Genomic DNA, 20,073 nt, shown 5'->3' on the forward strand with positions numbered 1-20,073 from the left:
TAGTACCACAACGAAGGGGTCAATCTATTTGCTTCTCCTACTTGTCGACATGGGGGGCGTTGATCTCGCACCGCTGCTGCTCCGGCACCGCCTTCCAGTTGCGGGCCACGCGCACCATCTCGGCGGCGTCCATCAATCCGTAGCCAAAGGAGTGGCTCACCCGCCGCCCCACCCCGTTGCGTGACCAGCTGGGGTCTTTGAGGTTCGCCGGCTTGGCGGTGCGCACAACAATGTGCTGCAGATCGCGCCAGGTGAGGTTCTGATTGGACTGCAGCACCAGGGCGGCTATGCCAGCGGCGAGCGGGGCCGACGCCGAGGTGCCCGTGTGGGAGACAGTGCACGAGTGGTGCAGGTCCGTGGTGACCACCTGCTTCTCGCCCTGCCCGCCGCTGCTGTAGGTGGTGGCCAGCGTGGAGCTGCACTTCTCCGAGTACCAGGGCACATGGCCCTCCTCCGTGGCACTGGAGATGGACAGCGTCCAGATGGAGTTCGTGTAGCCGTCGCAGTTGCAGTTATCCTGCTCCCGCCCACCATTGCCCGATGCCCAGATGAAGATGCTGCCCTTGCCGCCGCGTCCCTTAGTTGTGCCCTCGATGAAAGCGCGCGATGCCAGCTCCCCGGGTCCGTCCACCGTCTTGCCATCGTCATCGGGTCCCCAGGAGGCACTGTATATGTCAATGTGCTGCGGATTCAGCGACAGCGACCGTGCCTCAACGGCATCCGTGACGTCTCCGTCCAGCATCCTGACTCCGCCCACACTGGCGCCGTAGGCAATACCCACCGCGCAGAACGAATTGTTGGCAGTGGCTGCCACCTCGCCGGCACAGCGAGTTCCATGGCGGTTCGAGTCCGTCATATCGTAATGCGGCATCGGATCGTCGTCGTGGCTATTCACATCATACGAGGCTTTGGGATCCTGTTTAGATTATCATATGCTGAATTAGTATGGGTTTCATGACAAGCTAATCTCACTACTTACGTAGTTATCCTGTATGTCCGGATGATCGGATTCCAGACCATCGTCCAGAATTGTCACCACCACGCCCTTGCCGGTAATGCCCATCTTCCAGGCGGGTATCACATTCATGTCCAGACCACCACCACGATTCTGAGAATAATGTAACGTTATAACAACTTGTAGGTATAAAAGAATATTTGTTTAAATATTATATCTTAATACTTATGCTTGTGCTCTTGAAACAACAAAAAATTGATATGATCATTGTATTTTCTAAGAATGGTATTGAGTTTGTTTGCATTTTCGATCACTTACCAGATACCACATCTGCGGCCACTTGGAGTCGTTAAAGGACATGGCGTCCACCATCGACATGGCTCGCGAGGAGGTCCTTGAGGGTCGCATGCGGATAAAGTCCCGCTTGGATCGCGACTTGGCCCGCTGCTGCTTCGCCCAGTGGACGCGATCGTCGTCATCCAGGCGAGTCTGGTGATGCGTGGCGGGGGAGAGCGACCGCTTCGAGACCTTGTGATGTGCGAAGTGATAGTGATCATCGAAGATCTGCAAAGAATGATGGTTTAATGGATTAATAGGCAGTTTACAAAATAACATTTAAATCTAATAATAAACTGGAGACAGCAGTCGTTGCTCTTAACATCTCAGTAAGCTAAGGGTAGAAACATTTGTTTAAATTTTTAATTTTTCAAAGGAGTTAGTATAGAACTAATATTTTTTTGATACTCCGGTAATCATGTCTGGCGGAACGCAAGGGATTCGCAAGCTGGCCGACAAGCTCTTCACACCCAACGAAATTAGACGCTTCCAGGCGTACAAGAACCGGCTCAGTGAGAAGTTTTTGACCGTGGAGGGCTTAAAGTCCACCTTCAAGAGACCGGATTTCGGAAAACTATTCAACCGTCGCGTGTTTTCATCGAACAAGGAAGGTAAGCTACGTTGATTCCCAAAACTCTGGTATACTCATTATAAGGAGCATTTTTAAGATTGCCCCGAAGAGCCAAAAGTTAAGGAATGTGACCCCAGCTGGGATGAACTGTATCCTCCAGGCCCGCCATACGAGCCTTATGATACACACTACTGGTATCCAGATCCCGAGTTCATGAATAAACATCCGTATATTGTAAGGTATCCCGAGGGTGACGAGTGGAAAAAGCGTCCCAATTATAAGGGAAAACAGATTCCTCCCGTTGATCGTACTTTTCGCACCAAGCTCATAAACTTTGGACCCGCCCATCCGGCGGCACACGGAGTACTCCGTATGATCCTCGAGTTGGACAACGAAACGGTGCTGAATGCCGATCCGCACATTGGACTACTGCATCGCGGAACCGAGAAACTAATCGAGTACAAGACATACACTCAAGCACTGCCCTATTTCGATCGCCTGGACTATGTGTCCTGCATGGCCAACGAGTTGGCCTACTGCCTGGCGGTGGAGAAGTTGCTGAATGTGGAGGTTCCACGTCGGGCCAAGTACATACGCACCATGTTTTCGGAGATAATGAGGCTCACGAATCACACAATGGCCATTGGTTCGTCGGTACTGGACTGTGGAGCCATAACTCCACTCTTTTGGTTGTTCGAGGAACGTGAGAAGTTGTATGAGTTTTCGGAACGCGCTTCGGGAGCTCGCCTGCATGCCGCCTACATTCGACCGGGGGGCGTGGCCAGTGATATACCTCTAGGGTTTCTCCACGATCTTTATCAGTTTATCAATCTATTCAACGAACGATTGGATGAGGTGGAGGACGTCGTGACCGACAATCGCATCTGGCGTATGCGTAATATTGGCATTGGCGTTATATCCGCACACGATGCCTTGAATTATGGATGCACTGGACCCGTTTTGAGGGCCACTGGAGTAAAGTGGGACTTGCGTAAGCAACAGCCATACGATGCCTACGATGAGATTGATTTTGACGTGGTTGTGGGATCGAATGGAGACTGCTACGATCGCTACTTGGTGCGCATGCGTGAAATGCGCGAGTCGGTGAATATCATCAAGCAGTGCATCGACTCCATGCCACCGGGTGAGATCAAGGTGGATGATCTGAAGATCTGCCCTCCACAGCGAAGCAAGATGAAGGAGGGCATGGAGGATCTGATCCACCATTTCAAGCACTTCTCGCAGGGATTCCGTGTGCCTCCGGGACAAACGTACTGTGCCGTTGAATCGCCCAAGGGGGAATTCGGAGCATTCCTCATCTCCGATGGTTCCTCGCGTCCCTATCGCTGCAAGATTCGTCCAGCTTCCTATGCTCATCTAGCCCTCATGGCCAAAATGGCACCCGCACACCTTCTGGCCGATGTTGTGGCCATTATTGGATCGCTGGACATCGTTTTTGGCGAAATCGACCGTTAGTCAGGGTTTGGTAACTTCAATTACATTTATTATAGACCCCATTTTGTGTATGAACGTCAAATGCCCGAAACCTAAATAAAACGGAAGCCTATTTATGCAGCATGTAATTTAAATAACACTCGGAGAAAGTATCTAATTTATAGAAACATTTTTTGACCAACAAATTTCAAACCTTAATTCTAATAAATAAAACTATACATAAAATATAAATTATTAATTTTTTATTGAAAAATCCCACTGATTTATCATTATGGAAAACAATTTATTTCGGCAAGTGTACAAATTTAGAGCACACACACAATTTCTGTCCAGAGCATGAGTGTAATTAAAATGGGCTTTTATTATTTTGGAAATTTGTGCAAAATTGTTCTGATTTAGTGACGCATGACATAAGCTCCTGCGTCCCTTTCCCGCGCTATCTGCCATCCCTCTTTCTCTCGGTTCCTGTGCAAGTGAGATAAAATAGTAGCAGGCATTTTGCCGCAGTTTTGAAAGCTGTGTGTGTGTATGTGTGTGCTTTGTTGTTAATTGAATTTCATTGTGCTAAATTCTTTGGCAAATTGCAATTTATGGTAAAGGCTGCACACGAAGCCGACTGTGAGTCAAACTATTTTGCAATTACAATTACAATTAGTTGTGCAGAAGCGTTGACAGAATTAGTTATGGTACCTACTGGGCCATAAAGTTCGGCCACATTGTTTTGGCCAGCCACAGGAACTCGACCAATTTGGGAGGTGAATGTGATACATTCCTGCCGCCATTCTTGTCGCCTAACTGAGGTTTGGCCAGGCACATATGTCATAGCTGTGTAAATAAGTGTTGGTCCTAATTGTAAGCGAATTTCAAGGAACCTACATCCAACCAAAACTTACTCATACATCATTAAGGGCCATGCCAAAACCATCACTAAGTTTGGTACCAACACAATTTATTTAAGCCCACAGCAGGATGTCGCCGTCGATTTGGCAAACAGCGGAAGTGGCGTTCTCCTTCCGGTTGCCACTTTCTCACCCTCCACCACCTTGCAAACACGTTCCACATTTCATTTTATATGGTATGGTTAAAAGTTTCGCTCATGTATTAAAAACCTCTTTATATTTAATGCCAGATATAAAATTGATGTAAATAATAAAATAGGACTAAAAGCCATATCTATAAATTTGGGCAGCTTACTTTGAAATAGCCAAGCTTTAAGCTACATAGAAGCAGAATCAAGGATGTTGGCAGACTTTCCCCATGTCTGTTGAAAAATTGTTTGTTGAAAAATTGGAGCTGTTGAATGGCACAGGATGATAGGCGAGGCATACATATGCGCCGACAGCAGCAGACGGACACCCCAAGCCCCAACTAGTGCCCACCCTTAACCCCCAACTACTCGCCACCCTTAACCCCCTGTTGGCACGGCTGGGCGACTACTAAAATTTTAATTGCTGCTACTCTCTGCGTACGTGTCGCCCAGCGCTCAAAGCTCGTTTAGTTTTTATGTCCGACGAGTGGTGCCACGCCCCCAGCTCGTGCGCCCACTATCAAGTTTATTAATTTATGCGGCACACACACATTCGCACACATATGTACACTTGGATTTGTTTACTTGCTGCCTGCTCTTGTGCATATGCAATTTTGTCTAACATTTTAATTGAGTTTGGTGGAAAAGTTAAGTTAATACCTCGCACACGCTCACAAACACGCAGTCTACTGGTTATCTACATTTTTGCGCCAAAAAAAAAGGATATACATATACATAGGATCAGTTTTTTGAGTGCTCCTAGGGCTAGACTGGCAATTGGCTTAGTTTTAATTGTTTTGATGCGGTTTCAATTAAAAGTGACTTATGAAAGTCAATCTGCCCACGCTTTAATCAAGGACTCTGAGCAGGATACTACTTTCAGGAGCCATAAATAAATATTATATTAGGCAAATGAGGATATTGGATAAGTTCGTGAGTTTGCGAATGATGGAATGGATTTAAATAAATAAATAATCTCAAAGAATATTTCCAACCTTCAATATACCAAATACATTTATTGTAGTAAATCACATTGGCCAAGTTAAGCGATCTTAACCGCAAGAAACTAATTTTCTAGTGGATTGTCTGCAACAACACAGCAGACGATAACACAGAAGAGGCAATAAAACCATGGCAAACATTGCCAGCAACAAATCGTTTAGAGCCAAAGAGGGATATGTTAAGCTGTGAATAATGCCCACTCCATGGCAGCTTTTAAAATTGTCAACAATTTAATTAATCAACTAGCTCGCTGGTGCAGGCCACCTCGGGGAACTCCCTGATAAATGGCTGTTCCGAGCGAAGAAAAAAGGCGAGCGTAGGAGGACCAAGGATATTGGCTTAGCCATTGGCAGCAATGTGAGCTAAGTGTGGTTTTAAATTAATACGTACACTGAGAAAAATGTTATGATAAAGAGAAACAGCTAAATAATACTTAACAATTTCACCATGTCTTTCTCCTCACTGTACTTAAAGAGCACAATAACCGCAATGTGTTCAATTGCCATTGAAAATGGTTAATTTTCCGTCGTCGCCAGTGGAGGCCTGGGGTCATCGATGGAATGCCAGAATCGGGAGCAGGAAGTGGAACAGGAACAGCACCTGGTGACAGCCAGACAGGAAGCAGCCCTGTATAAATATGTGCCCCGTTTCATTAGCTACTAATTAATTTAGCTCGCACACAAGCAGTCACCCGCCAACAAACCACCCAGACCACCAATCCACCGCCCCATCGCGTCAAGAAGGAAATGCAGTTTGGATTTTCAATTAAGTGGGCGGACCAAGGAAGTCGGAAGTGTGCAAGCTGGGGATGTGCGATTTCCCCGCTTGCATGCTGGAAAATATTACACAGTGTTAAAAGCGATGACAGGTGCAGGGTATGGTGCCCCAAGCTCATGGGCTGAGGTACAAACTACGAGAGCTGTAAACTGTCACACAGGAGCTGTGAAAGATGTCAAAAGCAGCGAGAGTAGGCGGTTGTCGGTGGGTGGATGTTGATGGGTGTGGGCTGTTAGTGGGGGCAGAAGACCTCCCTGCAGGCCATCCCCCTCCGAAAAGGTTAAACATCATTCCCAGAAAAAATGGGGACTTAACCATTTTATTGTGGGCTTTTTTTTCCAACGCGATGCATATATGTAGTATGTGCACTCATTGTCCATTACGTAAATCTTCTTGCACGCCCTCGGCATGTGTTATTAAAAGGAAAATTTAATAAGTAATATTAAAAAAGGTGGAGTTAAAACAATACAGGTAATCAAAGAGGGGCACCTTTTGTGATTGAACTTGTTTAAGTTTTTTTTGCAAATTCAACAACAGATTTTAACAGCAATATTTGGCCCAAAAAAGTGGCTATAACAAATAGAATCGTTTTATAGACCTTTTATGTTCGGTTCTTGAGTGCATACCTGGTTTTCGGTACAAAACACTCTCGTCTGAAATCCCACAACCATGTCGAGTTGTTTGCCAATCATTTGGGCACCAACGTTGCCATTTGCATATGTACATTGGATACCTGGCTGGCTTTTGTTTCCCTCATCAGCACAACGATGCCATAAAAACGTATATGTTTTTCCGGGTGGCGGCTGTAAGTTTTCCTTGCCAGCCCAGCCTTTTGTTAAAATATTTATAGAAAATGGCGACAATTTGCGACAAACAATTGCGGGTCAGGCTGCACGCACTTTACAAGCCATGTTTATGGGTTTTTTTTTTGCCTCTCTGTGTATTTGCCTTGTTTGGAGTGGCGAAACCATTTTATCCATAGGTCAAACCTCATTATGATCTTCCATGCATTAAGACTGAAATGGGTAGTAGCTACGGGCTACACTTATGGGTGGATAAACAAAAAGTCGAATCTACTCCCACGCCTCGCATATGCCAGCTTTCCACAAGGTGATACCCCAAGGGCTGGCCAAGGAAAATCTACCCCCGTTCGGCAATCTCGTGGACCCCGAAAATACATAATTGTTTCCATGGGAGAGATTGTTACTACTATATACTATGACATGGTTTCCCTCGCTGGTTTTTTCTCTTATTTTTGCACTTCCAATCAGGTGGGCCAGCCAACCCTTCGGACTGCCGAAACTGTCCCCTGTGGGTAGCTAAATGTAAGATACAAAACCGAATCTGGCCGTCAGGGTGGCAAAGGAAAAAATTGAATAAAGCAGGAGATCAGCTGTTGTAAATTCCTGGCATGAACTTGCCCTCACAATTTCTGGGTTTTTATGGCAATTGGGGGAGCAATACATATCTTTTCGCAAATCTGTATCTTACGGGGGTTGATCCAGGAGTCTTACCCTTTGTAGAATCTTTGAGCATAGCCTCAAACTACAGATGTCTTAATGGAGATGACAGAATATTCGATTGCAAATGATGAGACAGTTTTGGGTTTCAAAATCGTACTCAAGCTGTCAATGCAAATTTAAAATACCCTTCATATCAAATATATTTCGTGTATCTATAATTCATAGTAATTATTGTTAAACTGTGCACTTTAAGTTTTAGCAGTCACTGCATACGAAATGCAATTTATTTGATTAATCATATCCATGATTAACGATTCAGTTGCATATGAAACCTTTCTCAAATTAATGCGGCGATTTAATTGTATGCATTTTCATAGGTAAGCCTCTTCGTACCTCGAATTATTTTTCGAAATTAATTGAAAATATAAAAATCATTTTGGTTTTAAAAAATTTGCGGCATAGCCTGGCTGCGGAATATTAATGACATTGCCAGAACAGCACCCAGTGGTGAAAAGTGTGTTTTATTTTAATTGATGCCATTCAGTAGTCTCCAATGGGATCGAATCACTTTGCTATTTACCGCTTGCGCAGGTGAAAATTAATATTCAAATTGAATTGACAACAACCAGGCATTACTATTCATTGCAGCTGTTAAGTGCTGAAAGGTGGATTAAATCGTTCATCGCAGCCCTTAAATCCGATTGCCCAACCGATGTCCAATAAAAGACGCATCTCTCCAGATGGATGGCCACCGAGGGGCCACTTCGCTTGAAAAGTTGTTGAACAAAACACGAGGGCAAGCTCAGCTGGCAGTGCTGTAAACAAACGACATCCTTTCGGTGTTTTTTTTCCCCAAAAATGTTTTTTCGTTATATATGGCAGTGCGGAATTTGACGAATCACTTCCAAGGCCGCTGCACTGATCCGAAAAAGAGTTTCAGTTTTAAAGCGGATACCTTGTTTGGCCAAGGAGCAAGGACAAATAAAAGGCCTTCTCATTTGCATTGGCGGATGGGGGAGCGACGTGAGCTGGCTGTTTAATAAAAAAAGGGGGGCCTTTGGTCATTCGCAGTCTTGGATAAACCTGCATGTCCTTTGGCAAACAGTCGGCGCACAGCAAACGAAATTTATTGGCTTTCGAAGGAGAGTAAAGAGGAACGGGTTTCATTTGCGCCTTTTTGGGTCGCGCTTCTGACCAAAAATGGTAAAAAAAAATGTTATAATTACAATCTGTTACTTTATTACTTGTTCTACAGAAAAGGCACCAACTACAACATCTTTTTGATAGATTCAGCGATTGAAATCCACTTAATGAGTGTGTATGCTCAACCTGCTGAGCTATGCACTTAAACTATGAAATTATCGAGTTGTTCGAACCAAAAACCACAAGCCAGGATTCCAGCACTTGGATTAGTGAACCAGACTAAGGCCCATTGAAAGGGTATAATGCACCACCGGCTTCTTTCTGTTTAGGGGTTTCATTTTTGAGACTCAGCAGTGGCTCATTAACCGCACTCGGATTCCATTCACAGCTCCATCAAGATATCTGCTTCTGTTGTTCGCATGGAGTCGAGGCAGTGCGCCCCAAATGCAATCGGGGAATTTCCAAATATTTTTGCATTTCAAGTGGCAGCATCAGCATTTGTGGCACAAGGCAGTTGTATGCAGATGAGCGAATGGATTAAGGGTAGTTGGGTGGGAAAATAAAGGGGGAGGGGGTAAATGGATGTAGTTGCATTGCATTGCATCGCATCGCCCTTTGTTGAAAATTGATTGCACTTGTTGTCTGGGTGGAACTTCGCCGGCCATCGACTGATGATGCTCCCATTTGCTTGAGTAATGATGCCACTTGCCACTGCTGCTTTATTTTCGAGTCCCGAATCGGAGGAACTCCAATGCCGAGCATTTAGGAAGCTGCCCCCTTAATCCTTTGGTGCCCGTATCCTTGCGCAGCCTTTTAGTTTTGTAATGAAATGCGGAATTTGTTGCCGTTTGCCGTACGACGACATCGAGTTCTTTTGTCTCTTTGGGAAATCAAATTGATTCGTTAGGTTGGCAATCTGTCGCTTGTTAGGCCAAATTGATTGAAATTAGGTTTCGGCTCCTACTCCTGAATGCCGATTCCATGGGGTTTTTGTCTTGAATTCGTAGCCTGGTAATTGGTTTCGCATCGCTTTTTCCTGCAGTTTGCTCTCATTAAAGGCGCTCAAAAGGAACGCAATCTATACCCCTGACCACACCACAAAACGGAGCTATGCAATATGGGAAACATATTCGAGAAATGCTCGAAAATACCTCAAAAGCTCGTCCTCCACATGACTTCTGGGCTCCTTGGTGGCAAATTTACAGGAGGAATCGGGGCAGATGTGAGCTATTATTGCGCCTTGAAGCCAGAAATGCCTGGCAATGAACGAGGCACACCAAAGTGTGCAAATGAAAGAACAAGAGTGCAGAATAAACAACTCGAATGCCAGTTGAGAAATTTACCATATAATTCCCACAAGAAAAATGATATCTCTTACTAGCATTGGGATGCCTCAAACTTCGTACGGAGTTATAACAAAGTTCCTATGAACTAAGATTAGCATTCTGGGCTAAGTTATTATTATTTTAATGTTCTACTCTCTCGTACTTGCCTATTATTTTTCCCACTCTTTTTTCCTGGTTTTTCTTGGATTTTCCCCGCTTCCGACTTAAACTATTTTCGTAGCCGCCTTCGATGGGGCCGTGACACAAATTGACTTCGACAGCAGGAAAAACAACATCAGGTGCGCAAAAAAGGGGAACAAAGTGGGTGGTGGGGCGGTAATTCCGGGTGGCGAATAATATATACGTATATGTATTGCCAACACACACCGGCGCAATAACAATAATCATAAATACACAATGCGGAGTGGGTTGGCTGGGATGCCAGCACGTGTCAATGCAGGTCATAGGTCCCCCATATTTATATGGCATAACGCATGTTCAGATCTGAGGTATCCACTCGACTCCCCCACTCGGCACTTCGGTCTGAGTGGGCTTTTGGCTCTGATGTTTTCTCAACTTCAATTGCCGCCCATGGGAATTCTGTGCTTTCTGCGCGTCTCTACGATGGCTAATGGGGTTTTAAGGGGTTTTTCGGAGGCAAAGAGGGATGATAAGTTTCGCTCTTAAGAGCCCGCCAAGTGGTCCAAAACGAGAGTACAAAGCAATTTGTTTTAGCCATAAGTACAAGAACTTAATTAATTTTTTAAGAATTTTATGAGCGGAAAGTTTTTAGCCTACTTTGAAAATATTACACTATCTTTATAGAGGAGAGTTTATATATATTTAATCATTTTTCCTTTTGCTTAAAAACCCATTTCTTGAAAATCAATTCACACTTCACCGAACTTTTCAATTTTTCTTTTTTTTAGTTGGCCTGCAATTTTAAAACGCTTAAGAGCCAAAAGAACAAAGAAAAGAGTTCGCCAAGTTCGCGTTCTTTTCTTTTTTTCAACTTGTTTCAGTGAAAGGGAAAAGCTCGTCAGAAGTTAAATTACTTTAAACTTATGCATGGCAAAGAATGTAATTGTTAGTGAAGGAAAAGCCAAAAACTTTGCCAACAAAGGAACAATTAATGATGGGAAAAATGAGGGATGCGGATGCAGATCGAAAGAAAATATGCTGCAAAGCGTTAAAGAGTTTTGTAGTCGTAGAAAATGAAAATGCCTGATTCAATCTCGTGTCATGATTGAAAAACTTTTTTCTGCCAGAAATCGCAAGTAACTGCGTAACAAATTTCAGCAATTGCACTCCCCTTTTATTCGCCACCGAGTCTGTGGCATATTGCAAATCATCGGTGGCACACCCCGGGTACCATAAAATGAAACCATCAAAGTGCAAATGCGAAACAAATTGCAAATTGGCAGCTGGGAGATGAAAATGGATGGGTGGCGAAGGCTGGGGGGTACTATTATTTTTGAAATGCATTAATCAAAATTTGTTGAGGTGCTTCGCATCTTTGTTTCAGTTTTCATATTTCGGGGTAGTTTCTGCAGTCGTGGTGGAACTGTTTCCAATAATGCAACGCCAAGGAAAAATGTTGAAAATTGTTTTTCTTTTCTATTTTATTTTTTGTACGGCGGTGGTGAGGTATGGATATCAATTTTCTCTGCAGGGGGTGGCCTTCTTCTAATGGAGAAATGCGAGCTAGTGAAAATGTTTACTTTTCCCTTATGAACCCATTGGGGAACCATAATTTTGTCTATTCTATGCTTTTAAGGGAATATGAGAGTATTTATGGAGTGAGACATCACAATTTATAGGTAAAATACAATGCACGGCTTATCCAGATACATTACTTTTTAGACACTAATTAAATTTTGGCCAAACAAAGACCACCCCCACTATCATAATCCTGCCGGATGTCCTTCGTTGCTGGTCCTTTTAAACAACAGCAAAAATCAGATACTGATGCAACAAAAGAAAGGTTTAGGTTGTAGGTATGTAGCCAAAAAAGTGGGTAAGTCACACTCTGTACATTGCATACGAGCTATGTGAGCATTACACTGAAACAAAATCATAAGGGTGTACAAAAACTTTGACCACAGAACAAGTGCAATATGAAGATAGGAGTTAATATTGCTAATGATGGAGAAAAGTAATTTCCAAATATTTGGATGTAAAGTATATATTTCTTTTAAGTGCAAATAATACCCTTTATTGCCAGTATTTTACACACTTATCTCTTCTATCGTCTAGACGAAAATCTGCCTCGAAAATAACACAGTTAAAATAAACGGAAATAAAACTGAGCTAAAAGCAAACTTCTTGAATAGCTGAGAATGCGGAAAAAATTGGAGAATATGAAAGATGAGCAAAGTTTTCCGGTATCAAGCCGGAAATTTATGTTTGCGTAAATAAGCACAGACGCGGCGCAGCAATGTGGAAAACTTAGGAAGAAGAGGGCTCCAAATGTCTGGAAAATAGATAGACCAAGTGAGTGTGGTAAGCCTGGGCGAAGAGGGGCGAACTTAATGAAGAAAAAATCGAGCGAGGCTGCCACACAAGCACTTAAAACATTGTCAACACCATCGCAGTCTCTTCGAGTTAACGGCTTTCGGTTTCGGCGGTTGCTCTCTAAACAAACTCCTCAGCCAACCGCCCACTTCATGGGCCCATCTCCCCAGTGTTTTGCCCTCGATGCAGCAGCAGCCCTAGTTGCGAAACTAAAACACAAGTAAAGCTGCATAAGGTGAACAGGAAAGTGCAGGGGTGAACTGTCAAGTCAAGTGCCAAAAAAGTGAGTAAACCCGGATGGGATTCCTACCCCTTTCTACCAACTGCATCAACAATTTGTTGCATAGTTAGAGGCGACGCGTTGGCAGTCTAAACAATCAGTGAAAGTTGTGCGTGTGTTGGGTGAAAAGTGGAAAAACCAGATGCGGGGCAAAACAGGAGGAAAAATGCAGGCGTTGGGTGCAGGGACTTGTGTTCCTTGCTTCAATTTCATAGCACTTCACTTCACTCCATTCCATCGGAGGCAACAAAAACTGGAAATAAATCCCCACAAGCACTGCTGCAGTTAGGTGAATTCAACATGTGCGTTTGTGTGTGTTAACAAGGATTTCAATTTGCTGGATGGCAGTTAATAGCCTGAAGACGCGGCGCTTGAAAACTTCCAGTTTGAAGTGTTTGGTAAACACAGCACGCAACTGTTAAACAGTTCAAATCTTAAATCATTAAATAGCCAATTGCACAATTGGGTTGAATTTCAGTTAAGATTAAAGTTTTTCATTTTAAATTCATTGCCCGCATTTCTCGCAACGCCAAATTATCGCTCATTTATCACTCTGGCATTCCCGATTGTCAGTCACTCATATGGATAAACGCGTTTTGCCAGCCCCCAAGGCAAATGCGTTTGATCCAGCCTTCCACATTTCCATCATATCGCCTCACCTGAGCGAATGACGCTGCTGCTTGGCAGGTGTGAAATACGTGCGTTGTTTAATTCAAAACCGAAAAGTTCCATTCGCGAAGAAAATGCAATGCGCAACATTTTAACATAGTTTATGGGGCACACACACACACATGGAATGGCAACACACACATTCTCAAGTGCATGTGCATGTGCAGAGTGAGTGTTGCATATTTTGTGGCGCTTGAAAACATTTTTTTATGGCAATTTGCCAGGCGAACGAAGCCCGAGGAAACACAACAGAACCGAAATACCCTGAACGTACACATAAACGCATTGTTGCGGTAAAACAAGGAGGCAAGAAAGTGCACTGAACCAAATTTTATGGTCGTATCATTTAAACTGTTTCCTTGGTCCTTAATTAACCAACATGTTAAAAAAAACTGCTAGTGTTTAAACTTAAATTCATTAAACAAGCTGTTCTATTATGATGTTAGGTTTATAGTCATAAAACGTAAAATTTCTTTCAGTGCAAAGGCTGAATAAGGAGCACACACACTAATACCTGGTCGAGCTAGCTTCTCTGGTTGCTTTCGCCTTGAACGCATTTTTCACACATGTTAAGTGCATCTCCGCCCCTCTTCGGATGCATTTGTGCCCTGCCCCCTGCCCGCCTCTCTGTTGTTCAATAAATAGCTTGCAACATGGTGTCCAGTTTTCATCTTATTTCCGCCTGTCTTCTACCACCCCCTTCCCCACTCCCCCCACCCCATTGCTCGCTCAGCAGTTTCCTTTGTCAGCCATAAAAACGCCCGAAAATGTTGCATACTTTCTGGGGAGCTCCTGTGTGCTGCCTCAAGTGTTTGCCACAGTTTCATGCGCTTTTTACGACACTTTGTACCTCCTGCCAACGCAGCCATGCCCAACTTGTTCCTTTCAAAGGCATAATTTGACAGCAAATTGTTCAGTTTATAGCCAGGCACTAAATATTCTTTCAACTTTCGGCTGTGAAAGAGCAGAAATGGGGCCCATGCAAAATATATTTCGCATACAATGTGCCAGCAGCCTTCTTCTACCCACATCCCCCTAAATCCATCTAGCTGGCTGCAAAAAACTTGGCTATTTCCACAACGTTTTGTTTCCAAACTCGGCTTGAAATAATGCAACAAAGTTGGGCAAGGATTAGCAGGAGCGATGCACCCACCGGATGTAATGGCCAAATGAGTTTTAGGTTTTCTTTTCTTTTTTTTAGCTGCCTCTTATCAGACACACAAGCAGCATAAAAAATGTCTTAATTCACACTAAATTTCACTGGACCTAAGCGGATTGTCCGACCAACTGACTTGGAAAAAGTGAGTAGCCAGCGAATGCCATAAAGTTATTAGATGCTCCTACTTAGTAATTAGTTTCTCATACGTGGCTGCGTTTCAGTGGTCAGGATAATTGCGGTTAAGCGACTCGCACCAGCTGTTAGATAATTAAGTTGGCTTATGAAACTTGATTACCTTTTTGCACATTTTTATGTTGCGTCGAAATTGCGAAATTACAAAACTACAATTCCCAATTAAAAGCTGTAATTTAATAGGACATCAAAACATTGCCTAAAATGTATATTTATCTCCTAGTTGGCCATGCTACGAAATTGTACAACATTTTGCCATTAACTGAAAACAGAGTGTCAAGTGCACAAATATTCCCTTTAATTGCGGTAGTGCAACTAAATTTTTAATTCCGAGTGCGGTATTATTTGTTAAAGAAACAAAGCCAATTATAGCACCACCTTGATATCTTTAATTCCATTTAAGACCATCTATATGTATGAATCTCATATTCCTGGCAAAAATCAGCAAATTGCAGTGGTCTACTTGGCTCATCCTGCGCATTCCATTTGGCCATGCAGCTGGGGTGTAGCAACTCAAAAGCCCAAAAGGACTTTCAGGTAATTTGAACTAACACAAAAGGCCAGTGGGGTTTGCTGGGGCAGGGATGGTGGTGGATGGGGCAGGTCGAGGGTCTGTCTCTGTGTCTGGGGATAAGGATGTATCCTCACTGCCCCCACACTCCTCGTCCCGCGCAGGATGTGCTCTGAGTGGGTCAGAGCTACCAAAGCCGTCATATTCCATTTGGTTAACCAAAAGTTACGTGCTTCGGTTTATTTCCTTTTGTTTGCTCGGCTTTCTTTTTTTTCCTGTTGGGCTTTTCTACTTTTTTCGCCCAACCACTCACACTTGTATTTTTCCTGTTTCGTTCTTCCCGCTCCGACTGACTTTTGGCCATGAAACCATTTTGGCCCGACGGCTGACGCCTGCAACGCATTATTTGCCTTAAATTAGCGCTCGTCCTGCCGAACTCTCTTCTCGTCCTGGCCCAATCGCCCCCTCAACTGGCCCCTCTCTCTATTTAATGCTCGCCGGCTCTCGGACGTGTCATATAAATTAGCAACAATGAAGAAATTGCACAATTTACGAGTCCCACGGGTCAAGAGTGCGTGTGAGGGCGAGACAAAGTATTTTTACATTCTTCGTGGATTGTGTTTTTAAAAATGTCTGCTGGGTATTAAACAAAGAGAAGCAAAAACTTTAGAATGGGAACTATGCACTTGAAAAAAACTAACAATTCTAACATTATTAAATTTCCTAACAGGATTTTTCCTTTACACAAATTAAGCATTTTTTTCATATTTTTCAAAACTTTTCTTGTAGTGCACGACCATATCCAAGTGCGTGTTGGCCCTGTGGCTTTTGCTCGTTATTGCCCGTTAAGGTTCACCGAATTGAGCCGCCAAAAGCGGCGGAATGTGAGAGCGGGAAAATGTCTGCGAATTTTTCCCTCCCCCTGGACTGTATATTAATTGAAAGTCGCTTTTCAGCAGCGGTTTTAACAATCCTGCTCCCTCTTTTCTGTTCCGGTCTGTGGTGTATTTTTTCATCGGATATTTTTTTTTGGGGGGGTCTGGTTGAATTCATGGTGTATTCGATGAAAGGCAAACATATCAAGCGGAATTGTGTAGCTAGCTTTGCCTGGTATTATAAGTGAATGAAGACCGCTCTCAAGAGAACAAATATTGTTTTGTTTCTGCATCAATGTTGTATCAAGCCGAATCTTTGCATTGTTCAACATTTTTAAAGATAACACGAGTAAAAAAATATTTTTGAGTTCAGTTCAATTTGTATTCTGACAGTTTTTTGGAACATGCTCTTAATGGAACTGTCAGTATAATGTTTTCCATAAAAATACTAATTAGGCAGGTACCAGGCATTTCCACCTGATGCTAATTAAGTAACTTACGAATAGGCCAAGTTAACTCAACTGTCCAACATTTACCGCCTTGCCTAGCCAACTTCTAACTATGCGACTAGCAAGGACTTCCACAGTCTCTTCCTTTTTACTACATAAATTTCCATTAGCGATGCCTTCACTTTCCCCAAAGTCAGCCAAACTGAAGGGACGCAAAGATCAAATAAGGGTTTATTATGCTTACATTTTATGAACACAACTGGGTACCCAGAAAATGGAAGGCCACTTGACTACGCACATATAAGAAAATATATACTATATACTCGCTCACAAATCTAATTAGTCAAACCTTACTGTAAGCGGCCCATGAAGCGTTAATCGTCCTGAAGTGGTAATAAAAAATAGAAGACGACACAAACTTTGTCAATTGGCTTTGTCGCTGAGCGAGAGAATGGGATAGATTTTTACGATCTACCTATGGCACTAAAATCCTAGGGAAATGAGTTGCACGAAGGCCCATTAAGTATACCACACGTTGTGCCGCAGGAAAAAATACAATTTAATTAATTTTGTTACTCTGTTGTGTTTGGCGAAATTCCCAGAATTAAATTTGGACAGGAAACGGAAGTAACCGAAAAAATGTTAATTGGATTTCCGCTTTCTGCTTCGCGTTGCTACTACGCTCTCATTATTAATTATGCTCTGCATGTGTTGGCTTACGAAGGAAAAGCGCTTCCACACAAAAATGGTTTGCCCGAATTTTAATATCTCTGGTTATTTATTTTGGGTCGTCCCGCAGTTTCCGTTTTTATGTTTTTCCAAAATTATTTTTTCTTGCTAAATGAATTATTTGAACGATAAGAATTTCCGCATTCTGTTGCCTCTGCTCTTTTATTTATTTGTTTCCGGTTGACGGGTTTGAAATGAAAGTAGAAATTAACCATTGGTAGCTCTTTAATTAGTTATAAACTTACAGCAGCCCCATGATGCCCAGGAGATATCGTTTCGAGTTTGGTCGTCAAACTTGTCGCATATGTAATTCTATTAGAGCTCCCAAAAAAGGTCAACTCGAGGGCCGAAACACGAGACCCAAAACCCAAAAGAACAAAAAAATATGGCGAAACTGTAACATAATTCAATTTATTTAACAAATTGACTGCCACAGCCTGGCCAACTCAAGGATCCCACGAGAGAGCGAGAGAGTCCTTCAGCGTGCTGGCGTGTGTGTGAAACATATGCAAATTGAGAAATCGCTTAGGCAAGCATGTGTGGGTGGTGGTGGTCTGAGTGTGCGAGTGCCAAAAACTGCCTTCCAAATAATTGCTGTGTAGAACAAGAGGTTTGGCGAAGGGGAAGGTGCTCCCATGTTAGAGTGCATAAATCATATGGCGAAAATTTATGTGGCAGCCAAGTTGGTTGAGCAACTTCGGATGAATTTCACCAAGTATTTCAAAAATGTGAAAATGAATTTTCTTTCTTTTTTTTGCATATCTCAGAAAAAATGCACAAGCAGCTTAAAGAGTTTCCAAGAATCAAAAAACATGTTTTCATGTACATAACAAATTTAAGATACTTAGTTAAGAAGAGATTGAAAGTTGCTCTGTTGTTTGTTTAAGACCAGATTTAAAGTGTTGGTAGTGTTCTACAGAGTTTTAAAATGCTGGTTGAAGATGAAAGTTGATTGCAGTGATTAAAAACATGAATCTGAATAAAAGGCAAAAATCGAAGCAGTCTACAAATCACTTAACCGACTTCCTTCACTGTCAACAATTGCCCTTTTCTTTTGTTTAACAAAAGCGCCATAAAAGTAGGCATGAAAAAAGCCAGAAGCAACAATGAAAGGCCAACTGTATCGGTGTCCAAAACTTCCTCTGTCTGTGTGGCTATGTGCGTCTTTCTGTGTGCTGAATTATTTATGCCCGCACGACAACAACAATCGTCGTAACAATAACAACAGCTATCGCAACGGGAACAAGAAAATGGCCAGCAACAATATTGCCAAGGGGGAGAAAAAAAGGTTAAATCGTAGAGCGTGCACTGAGACAAAAACCGAGAGGACGAGAGCAGGAGTCACGCACACACCGACAGATCGTTACACACTCAGGCAGACACACACACACACACTCAGGCGGGCACAGAGCAACAAACTCCTAACCGTAAAGGACACATGGCGCATTGGAGTCAAACAAAAGGCAGTTAGTTTTTGGCTTTTCGCAGCCAGAAAGCGTTTTTCCCTTAAACATGTAGCTAAAGGGTAAAATAAAGTATTTTCGGCAATGTTTTTAATTAAATTGCAAAAATATTTCATATAATTTAATTATATAATTTAGCCTAATGTTCATTGCAATATTTTGAATAAAAAATGCAGGCATGCGTATATGTACAACTACTTTTCTTCTTAAATAGTATGTATACCACGTGTTTCCTGTTAAATAGCTGAAACATATATTAATTTTATTATCAAAATGTGTGCCCTAAGGTATCAACAAGTCCTTAGTTTAGTTTTCCCCTCTCGTGATCCTCGTTTTACTCTAGCTGTTACCCCTTTTTTCCAGCTGTTGGAAATCGTTTGCCGTCGTCATTGTCGTCGCCACGCTGTCTGGTCTTTGGACCTTTGTGTTGTGTTCTTGTATTTTTTCGACTGACTTATAAATTATGAAGCAAGTTTTGTGGGGTTTGGGCTGTGAGCTGTGTTTCCGGCTACATAATTGCAAAGTGGAAGCGACAGAGTGGGCAGAGGAAGCAAAAAGAGGAAGTTTCATGTGGGAGCTGTAAAAGTTGAACACATAATGCGTAGCTGGGGAATCCACGCACCACACTTTCAGTGGCAAATGAGTTAAGAGAGTCTAGACACGGGCTCAGATGATGAAGTCTGGCAGACAGATGATGATTGAATGGAAAATATATAGTTGTCCGTTTCTTACGTGTGTTTAAGAACTTAAATTCTTTCGATTGAGGTTAAGCTTACCTAAAATGAGAAGAAAACCATGAATTAGTGAGTTGTTTTAAAAGAATTATTGGGTATTTTAGGGACTGCTTAAATTATGCACTATGTCAAAATCAATTGTTAAGCTAACTAGATATGTAGATTGTTGCCCCAATAAAGGGTTAATATCAATCGAAATCAAGTCGATGGCCAATCCTGCATTATCCTAAGTGCTTTGTGTATCTGCACAAACGGCACAAGACAATCCGAATCAGGATCAATTGCATGTCCATCCCAGCAGTCGAACAAGTGGGGTAAGTGAGCCAACAATGAACCGATTCCGGTACCGAGTCGTCCTTCCAATATGCCCAATGCAGTTCTCTGCTGTTCTGCTGCCTCTGGCTGCCCCCAACGATGTTTATCGTTAAATTCAATTTGCAATTT

General features: G+C 42.8%; 2 protein-coding genes across 4 annotated transcripts in view; one reads left to right on the forward strand and one right to left on the reverse strand.

Annotated features, from left to right (window-relative positions):
- LOC117145707 (furin-like protease 1) overlaps positions 1-20,073 on the reverse strand; it is a 129,151-nt gene that overhangs the window by 9,273 nt on the left and 99,805 nt on the right. For all 3 annotated transcript variants that reach the window (XM_033311453.1, XM_033311452.1, XM_033311451.1), the window contains 3 exons: positions 1,274-1,519; positions 980-1,108; positions 42-916 (listed from right to left, as the gene is read on the reverse strand). In XM_033311453.1, the coding sequence (XP_033167344.1) occupies positions 42-916; positions 980-1,108; positions 1,274-1,519 (1,250 nt within the window). The remainder of the gene's footprint in view (positions 1-41; positions 917-979; positions 1,109-1,273; positions 1,520-20,073) is intronic.
- LOC117145710 (NADH-quinone oxidoreductase subunit D) lies at positions 1,604-3,464 on the forward strand. The gene is made up of 2 exons (XM_033311455.1): positions 1,604-1,902; positions 1,960-3,464. Exons 1-2 carry the CDS (start codon positions 1,710-1,712, stop codon positions 3,336-3,338), a joined length of 1,572 nt encoding a protein of 523 aa, XP_033167346.1. The 5' UTR covers positions 1,604-1,709; the 3' UTR covers positions 3,339-3,464.

This window comes from Drosophila mauritiana, chromosome 3R (assembly GCF_004382145.1).
Source record: "Drosophila mauritiana strain mau12 chromosome 3R, ASM438214v1, whole genome shotgun sequence".
NCBI classification, from domain to species: Eukaryota; Metazoa; Arthropoda; class Insecta; order Diptera; family Drosophilidae; genus Drosophila; species Drosophila mauritiana.